The 21,178-nt window shown below is 45.7% G+C and overlaps 2 protein-coding genes across 5 annotated transcripts in view; one reads left to right on the top strand and one right to left on the bottom strand.

The window, feature by feature from the left end:
• The window catches only part of ARSG (arylsulfatase G), a 90,903-nt gene that overhangs the window by 2,892 nt on the left and 66,833 nt on the right, over positions 1 to 21,178 (top strand). The window lies entirely within an intron of this gene.
• Positions 1,220 to 21,005, bottom strand: SLC16A6 (solute carrier family 16 member 6). Of its 4 annotated transcripts, none has more exons than XM_023756934.1 (6): positions 20,868 to 21,005; positions 11,407 to 11,645; positions 8,251 to 8,394; positions 6,597 to 6,725; positions 5,198 to 6,016; positions 1,220 to 3,631 (listed from the first exon to the last, which is right to left on the bottom strand). In XM_023756934.1, the coding sequence occupies exons 2-6, from the start codon at positions 11,636 to 11,638 to the stop codon at positions 3,342 to 3,344; spliced, it is 1,614 nt and encodes a 537-aa protein (XP_023612702.1). In that variant the 5' UTR covers positions 11,639 to 11,645; positions 20,868 to 21,005; the 3' UTR covers positions 1,220 to 3,341. The 4 variants fall into 4 exon arrangements, with proteins under 4 accessions (XP_023612702.1, XP_006092478.1, XP_023612703.1 ...); XM_006092416.3 differs by having other exon boundaries at positions 1,220 to 3,525; XM_023756935.1 differs by lacking the exon at positions 20,868 to 21,005 and adding an exon at positions 14,648 to 14,875.

The raw sequence follows: 21,178 nt of genomic DNA, 5'->3' as shown, positions 1-21,178 counted from the left end.
AAATGCAACCAATTCCTGAATATTAACTTTGTGTCTTGCACTTTACTGAATTTATTTATGAGTTCTAGTAGTTTTTTGGTGGAATCTTTAGGGTTCTCTACAGATAGTGTCATATTATCTGCAAATGATGACAGTTTTCCTTCTTCCTTTCCAATTTGGAATCCTTTTATTTCTTCTTGTCCAATGGCCGTGGCCAGGACTTCCAGTACTATGTTGAATAGGAGTGGTGAAAGTAGACATCCCTGTCTTGTTCCTGATCTTAAGGAAAACACTTAGTTTTCCCCCCGTTGAGTATGATGTTAGCTCTGAGTTTGTCATATACTGTATGATTTTCATTATGTTGAGGTATGTCCCCTCTATTCCTACTTTGCTGAGAGTTTTTATTATAAATGGGTGCTGGGTTTTGGCAAATGCTTTTTCTGCATCTATTGATATGATCATGATTTTTTTAATCCTTCGTTTTTGTTTACGTGGTGTATCACATTAATTGATTTGCAGATATTAAACCAACCTTGCATCCCAAGAAAAAAATCCCACTTGATCGTGGTGTATGATCTTTTTAATGTATTGCTGGTATTTTGTTGAAGATTTTTGCATCTATGTTCATCAGGGAGATTAGCCTACAGTTTTCTTTCTTTGTCATGTCTTTCCCTGGTTTTGGAACCAGGATAATGCTGGCCTCTTAAAATGAGCTTCGGAGTCTTTCCTTCTCTTAAAATGTGTGGAATAGTTTGGGAGGATCAGTGTTAATTCTTCTTTGAATGTTTGATAAAACATAACTGTGAAGCCATCTGGTCCAGGAGTTTTGTCTGCCTATGGCTAGTTTCCCACTACAACGGCAGAGTTGAATAGCTGTGACAGAGCGCTCACGGCACCCAGAGCCTTAAGTATTTACCACCTGAATCTTTACACAAGTTCCCCAGCCCCTGGCCTGGGGAGTCTGTGCTACTAGAGGGAGGACAGTTCTCAGGATTATTCTATAACTGGATAGTCTTAACTGTTTCCACTTAGAACAGTTGAGAGGCTTAGCTATCACTCTGTGGCTACTGTGATATCATTTCATTCATGTATTTCATCCAAGAAATAAATTCAGCAAACACTTCTTGGAAGTGTTTGTGTTGTCTCTAGTAGAGTTAAAAATTTTTTCAGAAAAGTTGTTTTTATAGCTATAATTGGATCAAACAATGAATGCCGAGTCAATAAAAAACGAATCAATCTCTTTAAATAAAAAAAGCTATATATTTATTACAAATCTAGAAGTACCAGAATGTCCCTAGTACAGAACAAATCAGCAATCCCGTTTTAATTTTCTTCCAAACATTTAAAACCTTGATTATTGACAAACTGGAATTGGCATATATTTTTTTCATGCAGTTAACAGAATGGACATGAGCACAGAGCTCAGAAATCAGTTATAAATATTAAACCGTATTTAACATTCATAGTAGAAATGGTTATAAAGTGCTGAAGTCATGTAAGTCTGCAACAGTCACACTCAGTGTCCTTCTCAAGCAGTGACAGGTCTGCTACATCGACCTCATTTTAGGTGTGTCTTTTTTTGACGGACACTTTGTCATTTCCTGTTCCACCTCCCCCCAAAGATTTACAGATTGTCCTATGTCTATGGCTGATAAAATTCTGTACAAAATATAGCAGGTGGTGCTGAACGATGCCACTTCCATTTCAGTGCAGAGAAATATTCAAGCTTTGTGTACCTGTAACCAAACTAGGCTTATTATATTGTTTCCCCCTGAGTTGTCATAAATTAACAGTGAAGATGAATGAGGATGGAGCAGCGAGCATGGACCATCACCTGTAGAGTAAGATTCGGGACGTAGGAGCCAGTAACCCACCCGTTATCCTCATATTTACTTTCTTTACAGCAAATGGCTAAAATGAGAAATACTATACATGTAGTGTAACTGCAAACAACAACACAAAATAACAATGATCGGTTACCCTGAAAACTCTGGCAAATTAAGAGCAGTCAGAGTTTATATAAGACGGAAATTGCCACTTGTAACTCGTGATGGTCAAGTTACTGTCCCTGCCGCCCCGTGTGAAACACCGAAATGCTTCAGCAGTCAGATGTTTTTCTTTTTAAATCAGAAATGCTTCAACCATTCAATGAAATAGAATTCTGATCCAAAGAACATCCTCAAGTATTCTTAGGTGATGAAACCTTATTTTAAAAGGCTAAGGCTATTTGCTATTCATTATTTCCCCCCTTCAAATAGCACATGTTGTCCTCAGTCACATTGAAGAATCATTACCATTTGGCCTCCTGGAGTAACTTTACAAGAGAAGTAGCATTCGTATTCTTTGAGGCATCGAAAGGATTGCCGAGGGAGCTGAAAGTGATGCTGATGTCCCAGGTGATATTTCTTGTGATTACTTTAATCATCCTAGAATAACTTAATAATAAATAGTGGTTTAAATTAAAGATACTACAATCACATATTTCTGAATAATTAAGAGCATCAGGAAATGCACTTTGAATGCTATTCTGTATATTCTGTGTGAAATACTTCTGGTAATGACTGGCCATAAAAAGACGTGGGAATCTTCACATTCATAATTTTCAAGTTTGTGTGTGTGTGTGTGTGTATACATATGTGTGTGTGTGTGTGTATATACATATATATACAATATATATACACACACACACATATATATACTATATATATATACACACACAAATTTCCATTTATTAGCCAAATGTTTGGTCTTAAAGTGTACATCATTTCCATTGAATATTTGGGAAATTAAGAGGTTAGACGTTTTTAATATAAAACCTCAGTATTTTTCAAAGAGTTTTGACCATTTGTTCATATTTCTGAAAATGAGAAATTGTAAAAGTGATTTAAGATTTTTTTTTGAATGGCCAATTGCATTTCAATGACCCGGGCTAGATATCGTTTTACAGTATAGCAGGTGATATATGTGAGAGCGCTTACAACCACTTTGCCAGTTTGCGTCACTATTTTAAAACTGGAATGTGGACCACGGTGCTTCCGCGTGTCTCTGGGTCTCTCCGGAATACAGCCAGGTTTCTGTGTGGAAGAGTATTTGGTTGTTTCTGTTTTGGCTTAAAGAACAAGCAAACAGGAAAGCACAGAGAAAAGGATGTTGGTGGTAGTGTTCATGTCCCCATTCCCTTCCAAGTGTCGTTTTGAAAGCAGGTGGAATGGTTGGCTCCTCTACACCACGGTGTCCCCCAGATGCCGCCCCCCAACCAGCCTTGGGTGGTTGATGTCGTACGAAAGCCTGTCTGTCATTCTGGCTCCGTTTTCATAGGAACTTTATGCTCGTGCTTCCCAAGGTCCATTTCAAGGAAGTCTTCAGGGATGTCTTGCAAAGCTCTCCCCCGGTAGCTCTCCGCCTTCCCGTCGCCTGCGTGGTGGCGCCGGCACAGTCCCTTCCCGCACGGCCTCACCAGCGCCAGGCACCCCGCGGCCACCGCCATCCCGGCTGCGCAGGAGTAGAAGGCTCTGCTGTACACCTTGCTGTGGTCCACCAGCAGCCCTGGGGAGAGCAGGCACACCGTCAGCACCGGGCGCAAACCCCTCTCCCCCGGCCCCCACACTCAGACGCTTCTCTCTCCTGGCCTGCCTTGTTTTATCTTGTTTATCTAAAGAAAAAGGGTCGAAGGCAGGAATCTTTTCTAGACTGGGGGGTAACGGGGGAGGAGAGGGGGAGAAATAAAGCAGACAGCGTATACTTATTAGCAGCTGAGGTAACGGTGTCGCTAAAATGTCCTCATGGGCTGCCAGACTGGCGTGGCTCAGTGGTTGAGCGTCGACCTGTGAACCAGGAGGTCACGGTTCGATTCCCGGTTAGGGCACAGGCCTTGGTTGCAGGCTCAATCCCCAGTGGGTGGCATGCAGAAGGCAGCCAGTCAATCAATGGTTCTCTCTTATCATTGATGTTTCTATCTCTCTCACCCGCTCCCTTCTTCTCTGAAATCAATAAAAACATATATTTTTTAAATGTCTTCATGGGATAATCTGTACTAAAACACGGGACTGTTGGACGCATGCTTCTTCGGAAAGGGAATATTCTTAAGAAAGGAAAGAGCTCTATTATTTTCACTTGGGCTCATGTCAGGTCTCTGTCCACATGGGGTAAGATTTCCAGTCCCAACAACGTTAAAGTCCTATTTCAGGTCTAAGGTATGAAACGCACCCTGTCCCTCCCACAAGGAAGTGTGCGGTAGTGATCAGGGGAGTACTGGAGTGCTGCTCTGTGCTCAGCTCCCTGACACCCTCCCAGGAAGGGAAGGTGGCTCACAGAAGTCGCTCAGTCCTGCTGTTCCACAGGTCAGAGGGTAACGAGCTCATAATCCATGGGCCCCTCCAGCATTTACACAGCACGATGGTGGGCAAGGCCTGGGCAGCTGGGGCTGCAGAGGGACTTGGTCACCGGTTTACCATTGGGCCATTGGCTCACAATCTTTGACCTTCCATTTCCTCCTATTAAGTCCAGAGAGCTGCTCAGGTAATCTCTAATTCTGCCAGTTCTCTAAGTCTATGGACATATTAGAATCAGGAGACTTTTAATTTACACTCGAACAGGAAGCTAGCACAATTAACAAGGAAATACTAAACATTGTAGATTATATAATCCATAGGATAGGGCCCACTTTATGATATAACTAGAGGCCCGGTGCATGAAATGTGTGCACTGGGGGGGAGGGGGGGGCTGTCCCTCAGCCTGGTCTGTGCCCTCTCGCAGTCTGGGAGCCCTTGGGGGATGTCCTCAGTTGGACATCTTTAGCACTGCCGCAGCGGCAGGAGAGGCTCCCGCCACGCCGCTGAGCTCGCCAGCCATGATCCCGGCTTCTGGTTGTGCAGTGCTCCCCCTATGGGAGCACACTGACCACCAGGGGGCAGCTCTTGTATTGAGCGTCTGCCCCCTGGTGGTCAGTGCGTGTCTTAGCGATCGGTTGTCCTGCTGTTCGGTCGATTGCATATTAGCCTTTTATTATATAGGAGGATATGATCTCCATTGAGAGCCTACGAAGCTATCTCCAGTCTTCCTTAGGAATATCCCTGCCCTAAACAGTGTGTCATGTTGAACTAGTATGATTCAGGTCCAGAAAGGCGACAGATGTTCCACCTGTCCAACTCTACCTTGAAAAAAAGCGGGGGAGGGGATAGCAGGCAAGGGTTTGGATTTGGCGTTGTATTGGCATTACCTGCCAGGGGCGGCCCAGCGAGCGCCGCTATGCTCTGGATGAAGACATAGACTCCGGCGGCAGAAGACATCTTCTCAATTCCCACCACGTCCTCTTCCGCGAGCAGTGGGATGTGGGTGCCTGCCACGGTTCCAAGCATAACGCCAAAAAATATGCTGCAGGACATTAAACCCCAGAATTCAGTAGCAAACGTAAAGGCAAACAGAGACACAGTCAACAAGATGACGAAGACGAGCTCAATGTAGATCTTCCGGATGGGCTGGCTGTTGAGGATGAAACCAGCTCCAATCCTCCCGAACACTTCGGCAATGGCCATTGTGGAGAGCAGAAGAGCAGCCCGGTCCTCGGTGATGTCCAGGCTGATGCCCAAGGGAATGATGTACAGGGAAGGGGCGAAGAACCCCAAGGTCGCAAAGAGACCAAAGAACGTGTAGCAGATGAAACTCTTCTCCTTCAAGACGGAGAAGTCCAACAGGGGGCCTTTCTCATCGCCGCGTTTGGGGCTGGGCTTCTCCAGGATCCGCTGCTCCACATCGGCCTTCGGCTCCAGTTCCACGGCCGTGTGACCAGGCACGTTTTTAGGTGAGGTAGTTAGTTCTACTCCTGAGTCAATGGAGTCTATCGAGGTGCGAGTTTTCTCGTTTTCAAGCATATATTGTACTTCTTTTGGATTTTCCTGTCCAGTTGTTTTCGGTGACCCTGGTCCCCTGATGAGAATCGGCCTCAGCAGCGCCCCGCAGAGGACGATGTTTAACTGCAGCACGCCCACGAGGAGGAGGCTGTACCTCCAGCCGATGTTCTCCTTCAGAGCCGTGAACGCTTGGGTGGACGGGAGGGAAGAGAAATAGAAGGTAAGGCCAGGCATGGACTCAAGACCCAGGAGACAGTACTGAGCAGAAGTAGGGATTTAGAGTTTGCTAAATTATTTATTTTGGAATGGATGTTTCAAGCCTTGCTACTGAATATGTGCCACATATCTTCCTATTTGTGTAAATTTGGACTAGGATTGAAATGTTTGAATTCCTGCCCAGCTGGTGTGGCTCAGTGGTTGAGCGTCGAACCAGGAGGTCACTGGTTCGATTCCTAGTTAGGGCACATGCCTGGGTTGTGGGCTCGACCCCCACTGTGGGTGTGCAGAGGCAGCTGATCAATGATTCTCTCTCATCATTGATGTTTCTCTCTCTCCCTTCCTCTCTGAAATCAATATGTATATATTTGAATTCCTAACATGAGGGTTAGGGAGCATAGACCCCAAAAATGTGCTGAAGGAGAGAAGAAAACACCCTTTCATTAGGCATAGAGTTACAGACATCCGGTGGCCAACTGTGGGTAAGTTAGAGTGACAAGTATAGCTGAGTGGCTTCCCCTCATTAATACCCAGATGTGGTGGTCCACCTACCTGGTGCAAAAGCAAACATAGCAAAACATTCTCCCGTAGAAGCAGCTGCGGTGACGATCGAACGTCTTTTGTCAAAGTACTGAGATAGAATGGTGAGAGCTGGGAGGAAACTGAAGCAGTAGCCCAAACCTGTGCGAATCAAAAAGAACTATGAGAGCCACACACTGACCGACGTCGGAGAGACGCATCCCACAGCCTGGGCGGTTTGTGTTTATTTGTTAAATCCTAAGTTCTGGGAGCCCAGGAATTCATTCTGGAAAAGGTGTCGTAGCAAAGGATTAGAGGTCCGGAGACGCTGCGACTGTAGTTTTGGGATGCTTAGAGTATGAAAACTGTTTTCTGTTTGTTTGCTTTTCTGCTTTTTTGCATTTTTTTCCAAATGTATTTAATTCACAGTGGACATAACTTGTATTGAATATAGTTTTTATATATAAGACTTCTATTTGAAAATAATGGAGTTTTGAAATGTACAGAAATATCTAAAAAATTTAAAAGTGTGCAAAACTAGCTATGTATGGATACATAAATAATACAATATATGTCATATCTATATATCTACATAATATATGTCTATAGAATATATATATGTCAGAAATGTATGGACTCCTTTTAAAGTAAAAAAGGTTTTCTCAGGCTCCTAAGCATAAGCCTCCCTCTATGGCTCAGGATCCTCAGATCCTGATTTGGGAAGTACTGCATAAAGAAATTAAAATCTTACTTCGTGAAAATGATGTCTTTGGGTGGCAAACTATAGGGGTTGGCAATAGTAGGTTTACAGTTGTGAGTACACAAAATAGAGCTTATTCTTGTATTATTATTTACCAGAGGCCCGGTGCACGAAATTCATGCACTTGCAGGGGGGGGGGGGGGCCCTCAGCCTGGCCTGCACCCTCTTGCAGTCCAGGAGCCCTCGGGGGATGTCTGACTGATGGCTTAGGCCTCCCTTCCCCCGATTGCCTGCCGCTGCTGCCAGCCGGGGTGGGGCCACCCCCCTGGTCGAACTCCCAGTCGAGGGGACAATTTGTATATTAGGCTTTTATTATATAGGATTTTTAATCCTTACCTGAGGATATCTTTCCTTTGATTTTTTTAAAAATATATTCTATTGATTTTTTTACAGAGAGGAAGGGAGAGGGATAGAGAATTAGAAACATCGATGAGAGAGAAACATCGATCAGCTGCCTCCTGCACACTCCCTACTGGGGATGTGCCCGCCACCAAGGTACATGCCCTTGGCCGGAATCGAACCTGGGACCCTTGAGTCCGCAGGCCGACACTCTATCCACTGAGCCAAACCGGTTAGGGCTTTCCTTTGATTTTTAAAGAGAGTAGAAGAAAGAGGGAGAGACAGAGAGAAACATCAATGTGAGAGAAACACATCGATTAGTTGCCTCCTGCACGAGCCCTGACCAGGGCCCAGGCTGGGGTGGAGCCTGCAACCAAGATATGTGCCCTTGACCAGAATCGAACCCGGGACCCTTTGGTCCCCAGGCCGACACTCTATCCACTGAGCCAAACCGGCTAGGGCTGGGACACTTTCATTTTAAAGAGAAAGGGACAGAGGAAAAGAAACTTTGGGTTTGAGTCCCTGCTTCCCTTCCTTGTCCTTCAAACTAAATGTCTGGAAAACTTTCAAGCCCAGAGAAGCGCTTACCGGAGATGATGCCAATGGCGATGTACATGTGGTACACCTCCTGGGAGAAGGAGGCCACCACCATCCCGGTGCTGACAAGCAGGCCTCCCGCCATCACTACCAGGCGGTGTCCGAAACGATTGCTCAGGATAGTGGAGAGGGGAGCTGCGTGGAAAGAGCATAATGTGACCATTTGACTCCCAGAATTGCGTTCGCTTTAACACAATTCCTTCTGTAAAGTCTCGGACATGGAAAGACAGTGGACACCACATAACACAAAAGAATCGGATTTAATAAGGTTCCTTCTCATAAGTCTTGAACAGGGAGCGATGATGTACACTACATATTTTTGCAGTGGTTACATAAACCGATTCAGGAATTACAGTTGACCCTCGAAAAACATAGGTTTGAACTGGGCAGGTCCACTTATATTTGGATTTTAAAAAATAAATATAGTTGGTCCTCTATCCCGGGTTTTGCATCTGAAGATTCAAGTAACTGCAGATGGATAACAGTATTTTCAGTCTGCGGTTGGGAGTCCACGGATATGGAGGACTGACTATGCATCGATCTACCCCATTTTATGTCAGGGACTTGAGCATCCATGGATTTGGGTATCTGTGGGTGTCCTGGAACCAATTCCCCCAAAATACCAGGGATGACTGTTAAGTTTTGGGGAGTCAAAACATATACATTTGACTATTGAGGGGTCAGTGCTCTTAACCTGTATTCAGTGGTCAACTGTATTTTAGTATTTGGTTAAACTGGACAATATATTCTTTGAGTTCCTTAAAGAGAAAGCCAGAGTGCCCTGGCCAGCGTGGCTCGGTTGGAGCGTTGTCCCGTGCACCTAAAGGTTTCGGGTTTGATTCCTGGTCAGGGCACATACCCAGGTTTCTGGTTCAATCCCCAGTCGGGGTGTGTATGGGAGGCAACCGGTCGATGTTTCCCTCTCTCTCCCTCTCCCTTCCTCTCACTCTTAAATCAATAAAAACATATCCTCGTGAGGATTTAAAAAACACACACACACACTTTGTTTAAAAAGAGAGCGAGAAAGCCAGAGTAATAGTATAAAACTCTTTTCTGTATTTTTAAGTGAAAGATTCTGAGTTACCTTGAGTGCCTATAAAATTAGATATGCATTAGATTTATGTTATTCTGTAATAAAAATGGGCTTTCCTATAATTGCTTGAATGACTTCATTTTCTATACTCACTACTTTGGACTTTTTAAAATATATTTTTATTGATTTCAGAGAGAGGGAGTGAGAGAAAAGAAAAATCAATGATGAGAGAGAATCATTGGTCACCTGCCTCCTGCACGCCCCCCACTAGGGATGAAGCCCACAACCTGGGCATGTGCCCTGACCGGGATTCGAACCATGACCTCCTGTTTCATAGATCAACGCTCAATCACTGAGCCTCGCCAGCTGGGCTGGGCTTTTTTTTTTTTTTTTTTTAAATGTTCCATTTAGGGTCAAATTCCAATTTACTTCCATTTGATTCTTAGGAAAGTGATATGAAAGTATGGTTGACTCTCAGTTATGCACACCAAACGGAAGGTAGTGATGGGATAAATAATTCCAAGTGGCTGATGAATATCATTTACAAAGCTTCTATCTTTCTTCTTCATGTAGCCACATCTTCATGTTTCCAACCTAAGCATGTTTTTGTGAGACCAGGGCCAATAGGCCAAGTACTTCTTTTTAAATGTCTTTTTAAAAAAAATATATATTTTTTTGCTCTGCCGGCGTGGCTCCATGGTTGAGCGTCAACCTATGAACCAGGAGGCCACGGTTCGATTCCTGGTCAGGGCACATGCCCGGGTTGTGGGCTCGATCCCCAGTGGGGGGCGTGCGGAGGCAGCTGATCCATGATGCTCTCTCATCATGGATGTTTCTCTCTCTCTCTTTCCCTCTCCCATCCTCTCTGAAATAAATAAAAAGAAATTAATTAAAATATATATATATATATATTTGTTGATTTTGAGAGAGAGGAGGGGAGAGGGAAAGAGAGAGAAACATTGATGTGAGAGCAGAACATCGATCGGTTATCTTCTGCACACCCCCTTCTGGGAATCGAGCCTGTAACCTGGGCATGTATCCTGAGTAGGAATCGAACAAACAAACTTTATGTGCACGGGATGGCACCCAGCCAATTGAGCCACACTGGCCAAATACTTTTTTTTTTTTAAATCCTCACCTGAGGATATTTTTTCCATTGATTTTCACAGAGATTGGAAAGGAGGGGTGAGTTGGGGAGAGAAAGAAAGAGAAACATTGCTGTAAGAGATACATATTAATTGGTTGCCTCCCCCACCTGCACCGAACAGGACCGGGGATCGAACCTGCAATCCAAGTATATGCTCTTGATAGGGAATCAAACCCAAGACCCTTTGGTGTACGGGCTAATGCTCTAATCACTGAACAACACTGCTAGGGTCCAAGTACTTTTGATCTGCTGCTTTTTAAAAACAATTGCATCACCATAGCTGGTTTGGTCCCGGGTTCGATTCTAATCAAGGGCATGTACCTCAGTTGTAGGCTTCTCCCCAGCTCAGGTCCTGGTTGGGGTCCATGCAGGAGGCAACCAGTCAATGTATTTCTCTAACATAGATGTTTCTCTTTGTCTTTCCCTCTTTCTTCCACTCTCCCTAAAAAAATCAATGGAAAAAATATCCTCGGGTGAGGATTAACAAACAAAAAATAAAAATAAAGTAAAACATAGGGTTCCAGATTGTGGGCTCAATCCCCCAGTAGGGGGCGTGCAGGAGAAAGCTGATCAATGATTCTCTCTCATCATTGATGTTTATATCTCCCTCTCCCTTCCTCTCTGAAATCAATAAAAAATATAAAAAACAAACAAAAACAATTGCATCCCTCGTAGAACTGGAGGTTACTGCTGTCCTCAAAGTAATCGACAGCATCCTAAGAATCAACTTACAATAGGTGTCCAATACATGTGTGTTAAATTGAAGTCAGTCAAGGTTGACAAGTAAGGCTTTTTTCCCCCTCCAGCTCCTCTTTCTCTGGCCATTCTCAACTTCCTGAAAACTGTATTACTTGAGGCTAGAAAGTACCAAGAGGTCATGGAGAAGATGCATCACAACCATAATGTGTACCATTCTGTAGTTAGGCAAGTTAAAATTAATAGTGTTGAAGGTGAAAGATGTACTCACCTGTAAATGTTAAGAAAAACACACATATTGATATTACCCATGAGATCCTGCTATTAGATTCCTCAAAACTGTCCATTAAGTCATTAAAGAAGACGCCAAATGACTTGATGACACCGTAGGTAAAGACTTCAATGAAGAAGAAAGACACAGCTACTGCCCAGCCCCACCCTCCATCAGGCACTTGAGTATAAACATTGGCTCCGGAACAAAGCTGTGATTTCTTCTCGGTCATTCTTAATCTAAAATAAAAAGTTTAAAGAAGTCAGAACCATAATAGCACGAGGGTTGATGATTCGAATGCTCTTTAGCAAACTTAACAGATAAGAACTATTTATCACATTTTTTAGGTTGATGAATATTTAAATCATGTGCAGTTAGTAGAAAGTCTTTGGATAATAAAAAATCTAATGGATCCCCCAAAGAATTTAGAGGTAAGATTTCCAAGCGGTGGCAATTAAATGGGAAAAACAAACTAACATAAAGCATCAGGGAAGATATTTACTAGTAGAGGCAGTGTGAAGGATAGAGAATGGCCAAAAGACCAAGCATAAGTGGTGACCTTGAACTTGAAGACAAGTTAGGTAAAGGAAGAGTGAAGTGAGCAAAGGGAATGTTGATCAGAAATGAAACCTAGATTGATCGAGAATTAAAAATGGCAGTAGAGTAAGTGGATGCTGCACAGACATTCTCTCAGAAACAAACTGGAACTACAACTGAAATACAGAAAAACTTCCTGAATAATTAACAGAAGACTCACAGGAGAACCCTGATACCCGAGGACCAAAAGTGGAGACCACATAGAGACTGGTCCGAGATGCGAAAGGGCTTGGCGGGCGTCCACAGACAGCAACCGAAGGTCTGGAGAGATATCTCAGCTGTGGGGGATTGCCACTGAGAACTCTGGGATCTAATCCCCAAGCTGGCTCCCCCCCCCCCCCCAGCAGAGACCAGAACTGAGAAGGATACCCACATGACATCTGGCTGTGAAAAGCAGCAGTGTTGCTGTCTGCCAGGGAGTGACGCCTAGAAATTCAGGCACCCCCTTAAAGGGCCAATGCACAAACTCCTTGTGCTCTGGCAGAGGGAGGGCAGAGTGGATTGGAGTTGTGTGAGCAGAAGCCAGGATTGGGGACTTGGGGGTTAGAGCTCAGAAGGCAGACACCTCCAGTCTCCTATGCTGAGTCATTCCCTCACTCAGCGGAGGAAATCTTTCCCACACAGACATTTGCCTTGCCTTGGGGGGACAGGTGTGGGGGGGGGAAGACAGTTGACCCACCCTATTGGAAAACACCCTGCCCTGAGGCCACTTCAGAGACTAAAAATAACAATTAGCCTCCAGGCAGAAGCAACTGCCCCACCCTGTTGAAAAAAAACTCACCACCACTGAGGATGATTGTCTGGGGCCATTCAAGTCAGAATCCTATCAGTCTGTAGGCAGAGGTGGTCTCTGGAGACTTTGAGTCTTTGCCTGATCTAATTAGTCAGAAATAGTGTTTGACACTCCTGCACTAGAGATTGAGAGTCATAGAGGATCTACCTAATTCATAGTCACAAACCCAAACAGACAGCCAAAATGAAGAGACAAAGAAACAACCCCCAAATGAAAGAACAAGAATATTATCCAGAAGGAGATAAATGAAACAGAGTTCAGAGTAATGATGGTAAAGATGCTCAACAGCATGAAAAAAGATATAGTAACTATGAAAAAAGAACAGTCTGAGATAAAGAATGACATAACACAAAGAACACATTGGAAAGAATACATAGCAGACTAGGGGAAGCTGAGGATTGAATCAGTGAATTAGAAGACAGGGTTGAAAAAAATCAATCAGAGAACCAAAAAGAAAAACCAATTAAAAAACGGGAGGACAGCTAAGGGAGATGTGGGACAATGTGAAATGTAACAATATTAGAATAGCAGGTGTTCCAGAAGAGGCAGAAATGGAGAAAGAGATAGAGAATGTGTTTGAAGAAATAATGGCAGAAAACTTCCCTAACCTGGTAAAGCAGTGGTTCTCAACCTTCCTAATGCCGCGACCCTTTAATACAGTTACTCATGTTGTGGTGTCCCCCAACCATAAAATTATTTTCGTTGCTACTTCATAACTGTAATTTTGCTACTGTTATGAATTGTAATGTAAATATCTGATATGCAGGATGTATTTTCATTGTTACAAATTGAACATAATTAAAGCATAGTGGTTAATCACAAAAACAATATGTAATTATATATTCAATATGTGTTTTCTGATGGTCTTAGGTGACCCCTGTGAAAGGGTCGTTCGACCCCCAAAGGGGTTGCGACCCACAGGTTGAGAACCGCTGTGGTAAAGGAAAAAGTCACATAAGTTCAGGAGGCACAGAGAACCCTAAGCAAGAAGAACCCAAACAGACCCACACCCAGACTCATCATAATTAAAATGCCAAAAATTAAATGCCAAATCTTAAAGGCAGCAAGAGAAAAGCAAACTGTTACCTACAAAAGAACTCCCATAAGGCCGACACCAGATTTCTCATCAGAAACTCTACAGGCCAGAAGGCAATAGCATCAAGTACTCAAGGTAATGGAGACCAAGATTAATATATCCAGCAAGGCTGTCATTCAAAATAGACAGTCCAATAAAGAGCTTCCCAGACAAAAAAAAAAGGCTAAAGGAGTACATCGCCACCAATCCAGCATTACAAGAAATGCTAAAGGGATTGCCATAATGAAAAGAAGAAACAGAAAGAGAAACCTAGGCATGCAGAATTAACCCTAAATGTAAATGGATTAAATGCTCTAATCAAAAGGCCTAGGGTAGCTGAATGGATACAAAAACATGACCCAATTATATGCTGTTTACAAGAGACCTACCTCAGAACAAAAGACACAGAGTGAAGGGATGGAAAAAATTTTTCCATGCAAACGGAAAAAAAAAAAAAAAAAGAGCTAGAGTAGCAATACTCATATCTGACAAAATAGACTTTAAAGGACAACAAAGGTCACTACATAATACTAAAGGGGATTGACCAACAAGAGGATATAACCCTGGAAAACATATATGCACCCAATATAAGAGCACCTAAATATATAAAAAAAACTTCTAGAGGACTTTAAGGGAGAGATCAACAACAATACAGTCATAGTAGGGGACTTTAACACCCCTACTGAGGTGGCAAGAACATAGTGATCAGAATAGTAAAAAAAAAAAAAATGAAACCTAGAAAAAAGCAGGCTAAGGGGCAAACATGGACAACGCACCTGCCACCTTCCTTCCACGGATGACGTGCCGGAGACACCCTATGCGTCTGTGCTCTACGCCTCTGACCAGATTACCAGCCACCTCTCCTGGATCCCATTTCCCACTCAGTCAGCAACCTCATGATTATGATCAGTTTCCCATGTGGATGTAACTATAAATCCAAATGTGGAAATTGTCTCCTGGGAGTTTGGCATGAGTAAGTTATCAAAGTTGCTCAGCACTTGGCACATTAGCAACTGAATTCCCATGCACACCACAAATGCTACTCCAGAATATAGTGACTAGCCCGGCTGGTGTGGCTCAGTGGTTGAGCGTCGCCCCACGAACCAAGAGGTCACTGTTCGATTCTCAGTCAGGGCACATGCCCAGGTTGCAGACTCAGTCCTCAGTAGGGGGCGTGCAGGAGGCAGCTGATCAATGATTCTCTCTCATCGATGTTTCTCTCTATCCCTGTCCCTAAAAATCAATGAAAACATAGAATATAGTGATCAAAGAAGACACTGTCAACTTGTAGGATCTGGGCAGCCAGTTAACTTAACCCTAAGTTACCCTGACCTTGCAGCTTTCCATTCAAACTTCAATGTATGTCAGACCTTACCTGAACACCGCTAAGTAAGGGGAAGCACTGGAGGAGGAAGTTGAGGTCCTCGGCACTGGGCTGTTGCACCCACACACTGTGGTTTTCAGGCTCTGCAGTTGCTAACTTTGAAACAGTGATGCATGGTTTGCGCCCAACTAAAAATTCGTATCTATAATAATGAGTTCATGGTTTTAAGTTCTTCCTGCTAACCCACCTTGAGTTGAAGAAGTCTCTACAATTATACAGTGAATTTTTAGGGTGTGTGTACCCTTTCCGTAGCTGCTGTATTAAGTACTAAGGCAAGTTTTATTGATAAATGAACAGGAATTGAAAAATAACAGGACGCAACCTCCTCTATCCAGTAGACTTGCCAATTTCTGGAGCTAGAATCTCATATTCTGAGTTTATTCTATAAATGTTAAAAAGCAGCAAATCTGACCCAAGCTCATGATTCACCCTATTGACATCACTATCCCACAGTGGCCTACGACTTTGAAAGGGCTCGGATGCCCACTTTTTGCCCTATTGCTGTTAAGTATTTGGTTGCATAAACAGGGCGTAAGCAGCGTTAAGAAGCTTTAAGCTCCCTGCAGCGAGGGCCTTTGCGTTTCCACGGGTGTTAATGTGTCGTTCCTGAGAGCAGCTGGGAAGGTGGGAAGGGCAGTTAAACAGCTCAAGGTACAGGCTGCGAGCTACAGAGCAGTTGTCATTCCCATTTCCCATCCTGGAAAGCAACTGATTTCCGATGGGAGCCCTGACCTGAGCCCTCCAGCAAATGAGGTTTTCACAACGGCCCCCGTCCCCCATGAGACGTTTCAATCCATTCCCAAGATGAGGCCACTGGCGCAGGAAAGAACCTCCCCCCACCCCTCACCCCACAGTGTTCACTCTAGAATAGTGTTGGTCCCTAGGGAGGGGGCAGGCGGCAGTCTACAGCGCAGGTCCTCAGCCCTCACCCCTTGCACTTCACCCCGCTCGCTCCCAGGCCACCGCTTCTTTACTGGTCTCTTACTGGTTCCTCGTGTCTGGTACGATTGAGCTTTCTGAAATGCTGCATTGGTTTGACTTCATTTTTATGTGGCTTTCCTCGTTCTGAGCCATCAAATCCACCTTTAGCCTGCCTTTCCGTGTCCTTCAGGATCGAACCCCGACCTATCTTTGAAGCCTTATTTTTGTTCTAAAACTTGACCCGCCTGCCATGGCCCAAATGGACTCTTCCTTGCCCTCCAGGCTCTAACCACCGGCCTGTGGCCACACCCTCTCCCCAGACTGCATGCCCTCAACAGCTGGCACCTTTAAGGCCCGGCGCCATCAAAATCCATCTTCCCTGATGCTCCCTCTGACTGACTCGACCTAAGGGGCTTTCTCCACGTGACAGGCATCATTGAATACTTTAATGAGTCTCTCATATTTGATGAATTTAATGTTAAGCTCATAAAAAACAAAATCTGGGTTCTGTATCTTTTCCTATGTCCCGCCCTCCCGCATTCCCAAGTACCTTGCACATACATTTGTTTTTCAAAAAAGTGCCTACTAGTGCCAGGCCCAAGGCTAGGCCTGGGGAATACTGTAGTGAAAAGACAGATGGTCTCTGCTCCGAGACGTACGTGTTTGTTGATAACGATAAGGAACCTGCAGATTAAAATGCATGTTTACCACCACCCAGCAGCGTACTTCCAGAGGTCAGCACACTGGGACAGGCAGAACTGTCCAAGGCCATATTGCTGTAGTCACTCTAACCTGGGAGGGTGCACGTAAGATCTTAGAGTCTTAGCAGAGGGCTCAGCACCAACCTGAATATAAACATAGTGGGGTAAACAAACACACATATTGGAATAAAGTTGATGAGGGCCCAAAGAGGCAAACTGACTCTCTCTTTGGTCTAAAATGACTGCAGGATGAAGACAGATCTTTTTAGACGACTCGGACTACACTGCACTTTCTGTACAAGGATAGGCTGACCCATCCTCGGAAGGCTCTGCGCCAGGCCAGCGTTTCAGTCCGGCGGTAGGCGCACCCCTCTTTGCACCTGTCGCGACCAGTGGTTTGCATGTGCACCATCGGTGGGATTAGGAGCAACCTGTAGCCCAGGGTGGAGTTGGAATTACAGAATGTGACGGCTGAAAGGGAGTGTGGACCTCATCTTGTCCATCTCCTCCTTGCACAAGGCAGGTCATTTTGCAAAACGGGGAAACTGAGCCCCAGGGAGGTGAAGGGACTTGACCCAAATGGTCCAGAGTCAGATCTCCCGCCTCCCGGGCCCTGTGGGATCAGCCCCTGGGACAGCATTTTAAAGGCCAGGGAGGGGTTTGTTTTATAGACATTGTAAGGAAACTTGTATTTTCTTAAAAAAAAAAAAAAGCTCCCCTGACTTCCGTGGGTAGAGAGAGGTCTGTGACCGGATTCACCAGGTCACTGTGGGACCCTGCAAAGTCACCCCACCTCCGCCTCTCTGGGCCTGAGCGCCTCATTTGCCAGGTCTTTAGTCAGAGGTCTCTGGAGCATCTTTAAGGCTCACTGAGTTTTATTACTCACCCGATTTCTCTGGCCAAAGCTGGGGGCCCACGGACACCGGGGAGCGGGGAAGAAGGGGCACCTGCTAGGTGGCTCTCGGAAGTATGGGTGGACCTGGGTGAGATCTGGTCAGCTGGTTAGAAGGCAGCCTTTTGGTCGCTGTGCTTTCTGAGCCCCTTCAGGGTGTTCGATTCCTTTGTTTTTCGAAGCTTTGCTTTAATCTGTGCTACTCTCCTAAGCTACATGCAAATGTGACTTTCACCTGCAGTCCTAGGTTTTTGGAGGACAGGAACCTTCTTATCACAGGGATACCATAAAGGAAAGATGCCCCCCCCTAACCGCCCCCCCTGAACTCAGCCTTACTTTCTGGTCTATGACTTCCTCATTCTAAAGCATGCTATGTTTGCCCAATTTAGCTTTGAAGATAAGACCACAGTATAGATAATAATGGAAGAATAACATCTATTTTGTACAGGGCAGGCGCCTACAGGGTAGTCAGCAGCTCTTTCCAGACCAAGCACCTGGCAGCATGCTTGGCACATAGTAGGTGCTCAATAAAAGTTTTCTAAACAAACTGTGAGCATTGGGGTGCTCCTGAGCCATGCACTGCTCTGTCCTTAGGAAACCGCGCCATCGAGTGAGGAAGAAGAAGAAATGCTTTCCTGGACCTGTCTCCTCTCCTTGCGCCATTCATTCAGCAAACTCAGCCTCGACAGAGCAAGGAACTAAGGCCCGACTTTTGAACTCACTCACTTAGAAGCCTCTACAGATTCTTCCAGAATAGGGAAATACCTGTCCGTTTCGGTTTTATGTGACGTTATCTGATGAGAAGGGATGTTAGTTCACTGTGTGGGGATCGAACTGGTAAGGCAAGTTGAGTGACTGTGGTTCTGGGTGAATCGCTTTGCTGCCGGATGGCCAGTATCACCCACAGGTCAAGTGCAGAGAAACTAGATCTCGATGATCTCAGACCTCCCCCTGCCCTGAACACCTATCATTCGATGGTAGCCTTGGGCCCTGGCTTGCTCTAAGCTACCCTTTGATTTTTTCCAACCCACGCAAAGCTGCTGGGCTTGTCCTTCCTGAGGACATTATTTGCGAAGTTGTATCGCTTGGTCCCTAATTTCCATGATCTCTGAAAGCAGGGGTTAGACATGGCAGTCTGAGGGTCTCTTCAACCGTAACACTATGATTCCGCGCACGCACGGGTTCCTGGCTACCGTCTTGTCTCCACCCTAACGCTCTTCCAAAGGAAGGATAACAAAATACGCCGGGCAGTTTGGAGTATCTCCGACCCTTGGGTTGTCTTAACCTTAAATACATGAGTCCTCTGCCAGGGCTTGTTCAGCTGCTCAGCCTGGGAATTTCACTGTGATTTGGTTTGTTGAGAAAAGACTCGACCTGGGGCACGAAGAATGCAAAATACCGGGTTATTATAGACCGTCAGGGTGTTAATCCAGGGTCAGCTCAGAGTCAAGTTCTAAATGCAAGCTGTGGCTGGAAATGGTGGTGGCAGCTGGAATAAGCCAAGCCTGGGCAAGGCATGGCCAACCTCCATTCTTCTTAAAGGTGTGGCCTGGGTAACAGCTCTGGACAAGCTGTTTCCGAACCCAGTTGTCAAAATCATTCTGTATTTAGGTAAAGTTCATTCGCTATTTAAAAAAAAAAAAAAATCCCAAACCTAACCTGTAGGGCTGCCTCAGCAGCGCTGAATCACCGGATACAACCGATACACCCGCTTTACAAGAGGATGATGTTGAAACCCAAGCCCCTAATTTAAGTGTCCTCCTCAGGAGTTCCACTGGGGAGACGTCCTTTCTGGGAAACCACAGAGGAAAGCTCGGGTTAGTGGTTCTCATTAAGAGCGAGGGAGCGTTCCCTGGCTGCACTGTTTATTTCCACACTGTAACTCTCCACCTTGCCTCCCCTCGCCTCCGTCACGAGAGGAGGCATTTCTGTGTCCGCCAGGCTGGATGTGCTTACTGTTGCCCCCCAAAATGCCACATCACGGTGCTTGGGATATGGGGAGATGCACCGCTTAGAGATTTCAGCATAAGCACTTGGTATTTTTTTTTTGCCAACAAATCGCTCGTTTTATTATGGTTTCCAAAACAATAAGATTCCTGAGAAATGTCCTTCCTCCAGGACAGGAGCTATCTCTTTCGAGAAAGGGCTGGCACGGAGCGCCAGCCGTGCAATCTCAACCAGCTTCCTGGTTGACAAGTTGCAATCGCTCCCTTCCGCAGTTGGCTCTTGGGGAGCTTTTGCTAACGCTCCCGCGTTCGGTGACATTCTATCTGCCGCCTCACAAACTTCCATCGCCTGACTTTGGGGGTTGGTGGGAGTTTGGCGTTGGTTTTGTTTGTTTGCGTGCGTGTGTGTTTTGATTTGTTTTAATTTAAAAAAAGAAGAAAATGAGAAGGAAATAACCCATTTCCTCTGTAAAATCCGCCTCCCTCGCTACAGAACTGCTCAGCCTCAGGGGCGCTTTCCTGGGGTTGGCAGGCAGCTCAGGGAACCTGGGAAGTTGAGCGGCGCGGGCTGGCCGCTGAGGACCTGTGCTCTGCAGGGAACTGCCTGCCCCCCCCCCTCCCAGGGGGTCACGCTGGCGCCCCGGTAGTGAGCTTTGGGTGGGAGAGACATGGAACCCCACTTTCCCTCGCGCTGCCTCAGCGGCCGCCCTGCATGCGTGCGCGAGCCTAGGGACGGTACCTCTGACATATGGCACTCGGGGCGCACAGGCAGCTTCATGCGGAAAATCCATGCAGAGGCTGAGCCCGGCGCCCCCAATTGCCCCGCGGTCTGGGGAGCCCCTAAAGCGGCGCTGGGCGCACTCAGTGTCGGCCAAGCTTGCCTTTAGCTATTTTCCGGACCCAACTGTATCAGGCCGAGATCGTTCAACTCCCAGCTGCCCACACTGGCGAGAGCGCTGCATCCCGGTGGCCCTGAGCATTCCTAAGTGTCAGAATAATTTTCGCAATCACCTCTCCTAAATGTTTAGATGTTAAGCGCTCTCCTCCGCCTCCCACCACCCACCCAGCAAAAAAAAGCTCCTAACACATTAAAATAAAAATCCACCCCCATAATCCAAGTTTGAAACATGTAAAATAATAAAACCAACTCACCAAGTTAGAAGGGCAGAGAATAAACCCCAAAGGCTCCCACTAAGGCGCAGGCTTGGCCTCCCCTCCTTATAAGCCGCTGGGTAACATGAGAAAGGTTTAACTCCTTAGGGCGTGGGCCTATCGCAAGTTGGTTCAGAGGAGTGTCCCCAGCACCCGCCCGCAGCGCCCCGCCCCTGCCCCCACATACTGCCGCGCCTGGGGACCCCGACTGCACCCTCTCCCCACCCCAAAACCGCCAGCGCCCGGGTGGGGCGGGCCCGCTGCCCAACACCCTGTCCCCGATTCTCTGCTCTCTCTTCTTATCCTATACC

Source organism: Myotis lucifugus, unplaced genomic scaffold, assembly GCF_000147115.1.
Source record: "Myotis lucifugus unplaced genomic scaffold, Myoluc2.0 scaffold_100, whole genome shotgun sequence".
In the NCBI taxonomy this organism is placed as follows: domain Eukaryota; kingdom Metazoa; phylum Chordata; class Mammalia; order Chiroptera; family Vespertilionidae; genus Myotis; species Myotis lucifugus.
The sequence above is the reverse complement of the archived record's forward strand: the minus strand, read 5'-3'. Positions and strand labels throughout refer to the sequence as shown.